This window comes from Ascaphus truei, chromosome 13, assembly GCF_040206685.1.
Source record: "Ascaphus truei isolate aAscTru1 chromosome 13, aAscTru1.hap1, whole genome shotgun sequence".
Classification (NCBI taxonomy): domain Eukaryota; kingdom Metazoa; phylum Chordata; class Amphibia; order Anura; family Ascaphidae; genus Ascaphus; species Ascaphus truei.
This window is the reverse complement of record NC_134495.1, coordinates 23,358,092-23,370,444: the sequence shown is the minus strand read 5'-3', so window position 1 is coordinate 23,370,444 and position 12,353 is coordinate 23,358,092. Positions and strand designations below refer to the sequence as shown.

The 12,353-nt window shown below is 44.6% G+C and overlaps 2 protein-coding genes across 3 annotated transcripts in view; both read left to right on the top strand.

Moving 5' to 3' along the window:
* The first annotated feature begins 324 nt into the window (after positions 1–324).
* LOC142464524 (olfactory receptor 2D2-like) lies at positions 325–1,966 on the top strand. Its single transcript, XM_075567902.1, has one exon. It carries the CDS (start codon positions 327–329, stop codon positions 1,269–1,271), a length of 945 nt encoding a protein of 314 aa, XP_075424017.1. The 5' UTR covers positions 325–326; the 3' UTR covers positions 1,272–1,966.
* A 1,255-nt stretch (positions 1,967–3,221) lies between these two features.
* The window catches only part of PLA2G4C (phospholipase A2 group IVC), a 30,396-nt gene continuing 21,264 nt past the window's right edge, over positions 3,222–12,353 (top strand). Inside the window, exons 1-3 of one of the 2 annotated variants that reach the window (XM_075568950.1) lie at positions 3,222–3,533; positions 10,792–10,867; positions 11,413–11,453. In XM_075568950.1, the coding sequence (XP_075425065.1) occupies positions 10,823–10,867; positions 11,413–11,453 (86 nt within the window). In that variant the 5' untranslated portion in view covers positions 3,222–3,533; positions 10,792–10,822. The remainder of the gene's footprint in view (positions 3,534–10,791; positions 10,868–11,412; positions 11,454–12,353) is intronic. The other variant, XM_075568951.1, reaches the window with a different exon arrangement.

The window sequence follows — 12,353 nt, the reverse complement described above, 5'->3', positions numbered from 1 at the left end:
TGTTAATGTTTTTTATTATCTTCAGAAAAATCTGGTCATGCAACGCGGTGGACAAGGCAGCAAGCGGGCCTGGACCCATTTGCGGGGCGGTTCTTGTCCCTGCAACGTGCTGCTGCAGGATCCTGGGACCTAGCCTTAGACTGTAAGCTCTTCGGGCAGGGACTCCTTTTTCTAAAGTTTGCTTTTATGTCTGAAGGACTTATTCCCATTGTCTCCTATTATATATTTTTTCCCCATATACATACGTGCATAATCCTCATCAGTCCCCACTTCCCAATATTTGAAATCTCTAACGCATGTTCTCCTTCTGATGTGCAGAGCATGGGATGGCTCTCGGTAACCAGTCTTCTGTCCAGGAATTCCTTTTCCAAGGATTTTCCATCTCCGGCAAGCATCAGGTCGTCATGTTCTTTGCCATTCTAGGTATCTACCTCTTCACCCTCTTGGGCAACACATTGATTGTGTCACTGGTGTGCCCAAGCCCTCGTCTCCAAAACCCCATGTACTTCTTTCTCGGCAACTTCTCCTTCCTTGAGATCTGCTACACTTCTGTGATCGTACCTCAAACCCTTGTCCATATCCTGGAAAAGAGGAAAGCCATCTCCTACACTGGTTGTCTCTTACAGCTCTTCTTTTGCAGTTCCTTTGGGTGCACTGAATGTTTACTCCTTTCCACTATGGCATATGACCGATATCTAGCTATATGTCACCCTCTGCGCTACTCCTCCTTAATGAGAAGCTCTGTCTGCATCCACCTCACTGTCTTCTCTTGGGCAGCAGGGCTCCTGGGATCCTTTTTGCCCTTACTAATGGTAACCAGGTTGTTGTTCTGTGGACCTAACCATATCAACCACTTTTTTTGTGAAGCCCTGTCCCTTTTCCCATTGTCCTGCACGGACATATCCACCAGCCAGCTGTCTATGTTCTTATTTGCCTCTGCTGTTGTGCTGGACTCCTCCCTATTAATTGTTGCATCCTATGCTGCCATTCTATGTGCCATTTTGAGGACCCCGTCTTCTACTGGAAAGCAGAAGGCATTTCAAACCTGTGCGTCTCACCTTATGGTGGTCTCCTTATTCTATGGGACACTTATTTTCACGTATGTAGCATCCCCAGCGGGAAGCACCTCTGGACTCAATAAAGGCTTATCCCTTCTGTATATTGTTGTGACACCCATGCTAAATCCTATCATTTATAGCCTGAGGAACAGCGAGATCCATAATGTCATGGGGTCCACTGTTAACAGAATTATTGACTGTAAATTTACTTAGCCCGCCCATTCATTCCTGGATGCGTGGAAACTGCTACAATAGGTGAAACTGTGGGAAGAAGCTCTAGTGAATCTATGATCTCCGTGATGACTTCAGTGAAATAGAACCAACGATTATTAACTTGTTTAATGGCATTACTTAAATACCAAGTATTTGATCACAATATTCTCATACCTCTATCTTAACACTTCACCCTTGCACCCTCAACTTCCGCCATTACGCTCCTCACCTATCCAAAATAAAGACATACATTAATTTGGAGCAAATGGCCACAACCTTTTATTAATCAAATCATGGTATTCCTGGACCTGGTCAAAGTAGCCCCACCAACTGAACCATGATCCACGCCCCCTCTGCTGCTACATGAGGGCACTCATGGTGCGCAATACCTTGGGTCCGAATTCGATGTACACCCTTAGGCTGCCGCACCTGGCTCTGACCCAAAGGCACCTGCTGTTGGACCCCTCGCATAGCTTCCCATTTTACCACATGGACAGAAGTGACCAGTCCCCAACCTACAGCTATGACAATCTAACACCTTCAAACTTTTAATATCTATCTTGAGACAAGCAATATTACCTGCACTATAGATTCTGTAATCCATGTTAGATTGCACTATTCTCCATTCTGTTCCAGATACACTGTACTATACGTTTATCTACTCAACAGTCTAAATAAATATTCAATTAATATTGGTAGGATTGATTATATAAACAATTACTTGCAATTATATATTGGTGCACAGGGTATTATTTTGTTTTATGTTTTATTATAATTTTATTTACGTGTGTGGGTGTGTATCACCTGTATATTCTGCAGTATAGGGTCATTATGCTGTTGCTTAAGATATTCAAAATGGATTTTCACACGCCGCACCAGAGGAGGTGAACTCTCCAGGTACGTATATATCTGGAGATGTGGTATTCAGCTTTACGAGTCTGGCTCCAAACGCTATAAAGCAGGAGATCAAGTGTTTTAAATTACTCTGACACAGTGCCAGTTTGAGGGGTGTTTTTTATTTATTTATTCTTCTTCTCCTCTGTCATCTATTACATCTCACTCCCCTCTTTCTCTCCTCTTTCCCCCCCCCCCCCCCCCACCCCCTGTCTAATAAAAGTATTTTTTGTTTTTTCCTTTTCGGGCATTGAAGCAGGGGTTGCTAGTGGGTGAGTTTCAAGGGGGGGGATGTTGCGGAGGAACCGTTGACAGACTGTGCCTAGGAGGTCGGGGTTCGGAGTTGCCGGTTCCCCCATAAACGTACCCGGGAATAATGCCTGATTCTCGGATACATGTAGGCACATTGTCCCTTTTTGAAAACGCAAACACGACTCGCCACTAGGGTACCCTGCTTCAGCACAGCCCTGAAAGGAGAATGAGGCACAGGAATGAAACACGTATTCCTGTAGCTGAGGGAATCCCTAGGTTAAGGGAGGTATCCCAGCTAGTGCCCAGGTGACCCACAACCAGTGTAGGGTTTGTGGGTGCCTCAACTGTATATGAGGTTTAGGGGGGACACTGAGTCCAAGGGAAAGTGTGTGGGGAATAAGGCAGATTGAAATAAAACTACAATATTTTTCCTTTTCTGTACCCACACTCCAATGCTCCCTTATCTCCCAGAGCCCTATGGGCACTCTCCCCCTCTCCCTCCCTCCCTTGGGCTTGCCTCCCTGTGCCAGGATTCCTCTCTCTCGCTGCATACGCTGGGGCTGAAGCGATCCGGTGGGTGGGACCTCTGCTCCACTGTAGGGGCATCGCAGGGGGGGAGGGTGCGGCGGTGCATAGTGGCTGCACTTATTCCATGTGCCCGGCCGGCCTCTCCTCCACTGAATTCACTGCAGCACCCGTCCGGGCTTGTGATTTTTAACCCCCACCATCCGGTCCAGCAACCAGTCTCCCCTGCAGCTCTGCCATCAGCCTGACTGGCTTCCCCTCGGGGAAGGGGGGGGGGAGGGAGGGTGAGTCTTAGTGCCTGCAGCCCAGACCCACTCTGCACTGCAGCAGCTGCTGCTCTCGCTCTCTTCCCCTGTCGCTGCACCCCCGCAGGCCTTAAGTGGCACCTATACATTTCTGGCACCTATACACTTCTGGCTTTGCCAGAAATACAAGCGGTTAGCATGACTCCACCCGTTGTGAGGGGGCGGTGACCTACACTATAGCCATGAGCTGGTGAAGGGGGGGGACTACAAAAACAGAGACTGCATTTTTACAGCCACGTTATAATCTTATTGATGAAGACACTGAAGCAAACTCGCCCTCGGAGAGGTAAATAAGCACGCTCTCCGTTTCCTTATAGAAAAGCCTCACATTCTTTGCACCAGTCTTGTAGCTGAAGCAAAACTGACACAGGTGCCAGGTCCATTAGTTACATCCAACAGAAACAATTTAGATGTTGGTCTGGGAAATATAAAGGGTTTTGTGCACCAGTGTTCTAGTTTTTGAAAACCGGAGACCTTTTTCTTATACTGTAAGGCTGGGGCCATGGTACCGCAGCCCGTGCCGAGGCGTCCGCATGCTGAGCCAACAGATTGCCTTAAGGCAGTGGTTACGGGTGCGCGGTACAGGAGGAGGCGAGTGCTGCGCAAGTAATCGGTTGAAACTGATTTCTTGGCACGACAGGCCGGTCACGTGTGCGGTTGGCCCAATGAGGGCGAACCAGCTCCGTGACGCCATAGGCACGGCCCGTCAACCATGCCCAGGGAAAGCACCCGCTTTTCCACAGCCTCTGCGCGGGCGAGGGGGCCTAAGACTGCGGCCAGGCTGGCAGCATGTGCGCTGGTGCTCGAGCGCCTTGACATCATGCGCATTGCTTGGCCGTACAATTCCTGGCCAGCTAGTTGGGGGGGGGCGGCCATGACATCGTGTAGCTGGTTTGCCATCATTGGGCAAATCGCTCACGTGACGCACCAGCGAGCTGCAGAAACAAATTTCCATTGTCTCTGCAGGGAGCTGAGTGCCATGCGCCACACACATTGTTTCATCACGGCGCGTGGCGCTCACTCGGCGCCGCCGAGGGCTTAGTCGACCCTCTAAACCAGTGTTTCAACAGGGACACTTGGATTCCCCTGACATCCCTAAAAGAGGTTCCCTGCAATTGTCAGGTCATTTCAAAATGGTACCAAATACAGAAGATCTGTACAGAAATACAATGCATCTGATCCCAGATGCGCTTTTGGGGCTCCTTAAAAAAAAGTTAAACACTGCTCTAAACTTTTGCAAAACATTTTATGAATATTGCTTCTCAAACTTTTTTTAAGTTGGGTGCAGTGACTTTCTTGTTATACAATGCAGCACCCTAAGGGCGTGCTTGTAATTTTTGGGAGTGGCACCATTCAGTCTCTTAATATGTCTAATTTTAGAGGTATTAGACACACGTGCAGTCAGTTTTTTATATATACACATTTGGATGTTGGTATTAAAGAAATAAGGCCACCGCTGGAGTTTGCCTTTTTTATGTACGGTACGTAGTTTCTCAGCTTGTTTAAGAGGAGATATCTGGTCGTCTTTTTGTTGGTACTGTACAATGAGACTGTCACCACCTTCAACCCACAGAGTGGAAGCATGTGCTTATGGGTAATATACAGCCATATATAATGGTGTACAAAATCACGGGCTGAAGGCGTAGTTTTAGTTTGAAGGGGAACCTGGTTCAAAACCCAGTGTCTGCTCCTTTTTGTCCCTGGCCAAGTCACCTTCTCTCTCCCCCCCCCCCCCCCCCCCATGCCTTAGGCACCCAAAAAAATAGATTTGTAAGCTCTACAGGTATTTATTATGCCGGCATAATTCGGTGTACAGCGCTGAGTACACATCAGCGCTATCCAAGAAACAATAACCATCCATCATGTGACGCATGCACCAAGCAACAGCTTGAATAGGTGTATATTTATTCAGATTTAGAGACCCTCCCAGGTATAATAATTAGGGAGAGCAACAACCTCCTACATCAAACATACTCCGCATGCGTTATCAAGGCGCTGCGTCCCACACTAGTGCATGTGCAGGCCGCTGTGGTGCAAGGTAGCGCGGGGTCAACTGTGAGTCGGTAAGGGTCACGTTGGTGTTCCAAAATACCGGCACGGCACAGGAGTGGGAAAATTGGTATTTAGCCTGACGTTTCCGACCTTTGAAGAAGGTTCCTGGGGGACCGGAACATTGGGCTAAATGTTTGCTTGTTGGACTAAATACTATTTTTTATTTTCCAGAAAAATATAAAGATGCATTTATTTAACACATCATGAGATACAAACCATAACATCTGAGCGATGTTTTTGGCTCGCAACGTCACTTGGATTTTGTTTGTATCTCATGAGGTTTATTATTATTATTATTATTATTATTATTATTATTATTATATTTCTAATGCTGAAGTGCCGAGGGCACTTTCTATTTTTGTATTGTTTTCATCCGGAGAGGTGAACACTGATCGTCCAGTGAGCACCTAATCCTACAGCTAAATCTCTCTCTATCTTCAGGAGTGCTTTCACCAAATTTAGAAAGATCACTATCTCGCCCTATGAGATCGTACGATAAGTCTGCTGAGATAATGTGCAGTACATGTATATCTAATGTTCTGACACAGGGATGTAATATTCTTTTCCCTGATGGGTGTTTTAACTGCAGGATCATCCCTATCATACTGTTAACGTCCTAGGACAGGTCAGTATTACAATAGTCTAACAGATTAACTGGAAATGGCACATGTTGCAGGATTACTATGACCCCTATGTATCAAAATAAGTACAGCAATTCTGGGGCTTAACAAAGTGAAAGGTGTATTTGTTTGGCTAATTTTTCAATACCAAAGATCTGTACTTCAGACCGCAGATTATCTACTGATCTCACTTTTCCCAGAGTCCTTCACTTTTGGAATACAGTAGTTGACCTGACTTCTTCACAGTACATAGCACCTCTGTGACCATTGACGGTCCGACACCACCTAACGTCATCGCAGAAAAGAGTTAATCAGTCCATTAGTTTCCTGTTTGTACACGGCCCTGCACTGTTACTAAAATATCTGCTGGTGCCGTTACATAGTAGATGAAGTTGAAAAAAGACATAGGTCCATAAAGTTTAACCTATGCTAAATTTAGACAAGATACTTGATCCTGTATGTATGTATACTTATTGATCCAGAGGAAGGCAAACAAAAACCCCAGTGTTATCATTGAATGATATATCTCATAAGGGGAAAAATTAATTCCTTCCTGATTCCAAGAATTTACAATCAGATTTCTCCCTGGATCAACATTCTTCCCATGTATACTTATTTGGTATATCCCTGTATACCTTTCCTATCTAAAAAAATGTCCAACCTTCTCTTTTTTTTTTTTTTTTTTTTAACAAACCTATTGTATCTGCCATTAGTCTCCATGGGTAATGAATTCCACATTGTAACTGGCCTTACTGTAAAGAACCCTTTCCTTTGTTGCTGGTGAAATCGCCTTTCCTCCAACCTTAAGGGATGGCCCCTGAGTCATTTGTACTGCCCGTGGGATGAATAGTTCTTTTTGAAAGCTCCCTGTACTGTCCCCCGAATATATTTGTATATAGTTATCATATCCCCTCTTAGACGCCTCTTTTCTAATGTAAATAAATCTAATTTAGCTAGCCTCTCCTCATAAATTAGATTATACATTCCCTTTATTAATTTGGTGGCTCTTCTCTGCACTCTCCCTTGTTCCACAATGTCTTTTCTTAGGATTGGTGCCCACAATTGTACTCCATATTCAAGGTGTGGTCTTACTAATGCTTTGTAAAGGGGCATAATTATGTTTACTTCCCTTCCATCTATTGCCCGTTTAATGCAGATAAGATCTTGTTTGCCTTTGCAGCTACTGCATGATTTTGGGCACTATTGCTAAGCCTGCTGTCTACAAGCGCTCCTAAATCCTTCTCCATCAAAGATTTCCTTAATTTATCCCCATTTAATGTGTAAGTCACCAGTTTATTCTTGCGTCCCAAATGCTTAACCTTACATTTATCTGTATTATACCTCATCTGCCATTTACCTGCCCAAGTCCTTCTGGAGAGAAATTACATTCTGCTCTGATCATACTACCTCACACAATTTAGTATTGTCAGCAAAGATGGAGACTTTGTCTCGATGCCAACCTCCAGGTCATTAATAAACAAGTTAAAAAGCAGGGGTACCGATCCCTGAGGTACTCCACTCACGACCTTGGCGCAACTGGAAAAAGTTCCATTTATGACAACTGTCTGTCCTTCAACCAGTTTTCAATCCAGGTGCATATGTTTATATTGAGTCCATTTCGCTTTATTTTGCACACTAACCTCTTGTGTGGAACCGTATCAAAAGCCTTTGCAAAATCTAAGTAGACCACATGAACTGCATTACCCTGGTCTACATTTCAACTTGCCTCCTCAAAGAAACAAGGTTAGTTTGGCATGATCTATCCTTCATAAATCCATGCTGACTATTACTAATTTTGTTTTCCATTAGGTATTCCTGAATATTATCCTGTATTAATCAAGTAGTTTCCCCACTATTGAAGTAAGGCTTACAGGTTTGTAATTCCCCGCTTGTGATCCAGCTCCCTTTTTAAATATAGGCACCACATTGGCATGATCTATCCTTCATAAATCCATGCTGACTATTACTAATTTTGTTTTCCATTAGGTATTCCTGAATATTATCCTGTATTAATCAAGTAGTTTCCCCACTATTGAAGTAAGGCTTACAGGTTTGTAATTCCCCGCTTGTGATCCAGCTCCCTTTTTAAATATAGGCACCACATCTGCTTTACGCCAATCTTCTAGTACTGAGCCTGTGGAAATGGAGTCCTTAAAAAGTAAATATAATGATTTGGCTATTACTGAACCTAACTCCTTGAGAACTCTTGGATGTATGCCATCGGGGCCAGGTGCCTTATTTACTTTAATTATTTCAAGCCGCTTATGAACTACTTCCTCAGTTAACCAATTGTTCATTAATATGGAGGTTGTGGCTTCCTTCTGCGGCACTACTATTGAAATTGATTCTTCCCTGGTAAACAGAGGCAAATAATTTGTTTAATAACTCTGCTTTTTCCTTATCTCCAATAATCTGCCTGCCCATCTCACTGAAAGGGTCCTATATTTTCTTTTCTCATGTTTTGGTTTAGGTACTTCAAGAACGTTTTAGGGTTGATCTTACAATCCTTATTGCAATCCTTTTTTTCATTATCCATTTTTACTAATTTGATTGCTCTTTTGTTACATTCCTTATAATTCTGATACGATGTCTCCGTCCCTTCTGACTTAAATAATCTAAACGCCTTCCTCTTCTTGTCCATTTCCTCCCCTACCTGTTTATTTAGCCACATTGGTTTTGACTTCTTTATTTTATACTTATTACCAAAGGGTATACACGAAGTGTAATTTTCTAACAATGTTTGACTGCCCGTTTATCTTCTACATTTTTCCCTGCAAAAACACCATCCCATTGTATTACTGGTCTAGTGTAGGGGCTGTTGGCCTCCCTATACATAGAGCTCCTTCTCCTTCCTGCTCGGCTCTGACAAGCGTGCTCCCCTGCGCAACCTCTAACCTTCCTCCCGATATCCTGGCCGCCCTATAGGCTCCCTGGCGTCACCTGGTTTCGCTATACCTGCTGGGACTCGAAGTCCCGTGCGCTGCACCCTATAGGAGCCGCTCCTCTTTCGCGGGCTTGGCAACCTCTTGCCGCGCATGCGCGACCTCTGCTCCATGGCCCGCTGCGCTTGCGCGAGCACCCAACATGGCGGCGCCCTGATCGCTCAGCTACTGCGGAGCCTCCGGTACGTCGGAGCGCTCCCTACACTCGCTGCAACCTTCCCTGCGCATACAGCGATAGGGGTGAGTCTGGGGAGCCTGGCTACATGTGACAGATTTTGTTTTACTAGATCAGAGTACAGATGTTGCCGGCTTTATAGTGCCCTCTGGTGGGAAATGTTGGGATATTCTGGACCAGCACTGACATTAAATCCTAGAGGAAACTGATATTCTGAGTTATGATGAGAACTCCACTTATCTGAGGGAATAATGTCACATGCTGCATTTTTTTTATTTATTTATTTTTTACTTTGTGGACATGATTGTAGCCACTACCAGCTTCACATTGCAAGGTCAGTAGCCGACCTCACACTGAGACCCAAAAGCTCAATACCGCTGCCTGTGAGTAGGTTTGCTGACAATGCACTTCTTTAACCCAGACTATGCTGTAAAAACTGTGTAAAGCGATGGGCTTAAACTTGTAGGGATCCATGTTTTTAAATGGATCAGAAGCAGAGAGTGATGCACCACTTGCATATCATTACCCAGAATCCCTGGCGGCAGCAGAAGCATTGTATGCTGAGTGACTATCGGGAGAGGCAGTTTTCTGAACATGTCGGACCTGTAAATAAGCGTGTCTTTGCTGTACAGTGTGTAGTGAACGTCTTGTACAAGGAGTCCTACTTTCCCATGTACAACTGGAATCTTTAGCAGGAGTCTTCTTACACTGCCCTTGCTCATGTGGTTCCTCTCAAATATATGGAGGGTTATAGTTCTCTTCACCCTTTCCATACGATCCCGTATTTGAATACTTCTCTCCACGATGGCATATCTGTGTTTGTATGTATGAACATGACACACGCCATACAAAGAATAGGAAAAAGTGTGCAAGAACTTTTTTTTTGTTTTGTTAATACACAATTTGTGATTTGCTTATGGCCCTTCTACAATTAATCTGGAGATGATTTTAGTCCCATTAATTTGAATAAAGTTCTTCTCCAGCTCTGGGCAGCGGCTTCATGGCACATTAAATAGGGGCTTGTAGTGGGACCTGTAGATGTTTTGAAGCTTTGCTAAAAATTGAATTGGTGCCAGAACCACTTCTATCCTAGGTTGTAAATCTGGGCGCATGGCCAACCAAGTTCTGAAGGGCCGGTGATAATCATGAGCTCGTGAAGGGGGAACTATAAAAGCAGAGAGTGCGTGACGGCCACACTATATCACCCAACGTGGTTCCCAGCACTCGTACGTAAATAACGAATACAAGTTATTATGCCAAAATATGTTACTGAAGTCCCCACCGGAAGCAATGCGACGGAAGCAATGAAGGCACAATATCAATCTCTGCCAACAGACGTGCACAGTGCATTAACAGACAATGGCACAGAGTGAGGCACAGAGGGCAAAATGTGGAACACCAGTATAGCGAGTCATAAAAGAGAGGGTGTGGTGGTTGGGGAGGAGAAAGTCCAGGGTTTTTTTATGGCCACAATATAATCTGCGCCTCCTGTGTCCAAAGGGTAGAAGTATATATGTATCCTGTCTGTATAATGTGTTGCAGAGCTCTCTGGCTGGTCAAGGACATTTGGTTGTTTTTTGTTTTGTTTTTCCACCGTGACCAAATGGTCCCACTCTGTCTCTGGCAGCCCTGACCTTCCTGGTGCTGTATCCAAGTCTATATATAATTTCACACTCTCGCTGTCGTCGTATCCTGTCATGTGGACCCTTCTGATATACTGTAACAACCTGTCGGCACTTCTTAATTTATCTCAAGAGTTTTCCCCCGAGTTACACTGACCGACCGGATGGCCGCACTGGAAGCCGGTCTCTGCTGTATGGAGCGCCACGAGGTGGGTGTCTGTCTACTCTACATGCGCTGTAACATGTCCTAGAGTCGCCTCAAATCCCTGACACCCTCAGTCTTCCAGCTGGGGCAAAGTACAGTAGATGCAGATTATTTGTTAAACCCGACAGACAATTGGGTGTTTCCCAAATATATATGGAGCTGTTGTTTGCACCAGTTCTGTCCCTGTTTTTGAAAACAGGAGACCCTCCTAAAAGTTTAAAAACCTATTTATCTTATGTCCCTTCACAAACCTTTTATGTTAAGTTTGCAGTCACCCCTGTATGTTCTACCTCACTTTGGGAGGTAAAGCAAATAGTATTTTGCTTTTTCGGTGTCTTTTCAAAAAGGTTTTGAGTGTGTTGGCACTGTAATATGGTGTCTTTTTAATATGTGTAATCTTAGTGTTGGTGTCTGAGTTTAAGAGATCAGTTAAAAAAATGTATACTGTATGTTTTGTCTTTCAAATATTTGAGGTTGGTATTGATCAAATATGGCCACCACTGTGATTTTTGGAGTGGCTTTAACACTTCCAACACTTTTACCCCATAGAAAAGACCTGAAGTCCCATGTGAGAAACCGTGTGCTTCTGGGTGAGTATGTACAACGATCGATCAGGTAACACACACCATTCAACAGCTCCCCAGTTATGTTTGTGCAGATTTAGAGACCCTCCTCCAGGTGTAATTAAGACCAATGTGAACTTGTCGCGTTTCGCCATCTCGCTATACACCATCCCGACTATGCGTTCCGCTCAAAGATGTCTTCTCTCTACCCCCCTTTGTATCTAAAGCCCTCTCCTGCCTTAAACCTCTCGCTGACTGCCCCACACCTCTGGAATGCCCTTCCCCCTCAATACCCGACTAGCACCCTTTCTACCCACATTTAAGACACACCTTAAGACACCTGCTTAACGAAGCATATGAGTAGCTCTGTGGCTAACACACCTGATTAATGATTTTGCTTTCATTTTTTTTCCCCTCAAATGCACATTTTACTAAACTTCGATTCTTAACTGTGACACAATATAGAGCACAAACTGATTTGTGTCTTAGTGCAGCCTAAAAAACGGTCACTAGTACCATGTGATCAATGGTAAAACCGTATAAGGCGCAAATAAGTTATAAGTGAACTGGTGCAGTGCTCATTAAGTGAAATAAAGCACTCGCAGCCTGTCTGCAATCGTAATAGAACATGGATGTTGGTAACTGCAAGCTTGAATCCTTTTCAGAATAAACAATGAGAGGGACATAGCATTATACAGTTTATTACAGCAACAGAACAGGGAAATGTAGGGATTGCACTCACACACATTCCCAGTCTATTCGGTGCAATGGGTGTGATAAGGGAACACTCTAGCCTCTCTGGAAAGACACAATTGACGCCACAGGTCTGCCTCCGATGCTCCACTCATGTTGGCACCTCCGTGTCTGCACACGCACCACAGTACGGTGTCCCAGTGGGGTCAGGATGGCTGGCCGGTGTCCCCTGAG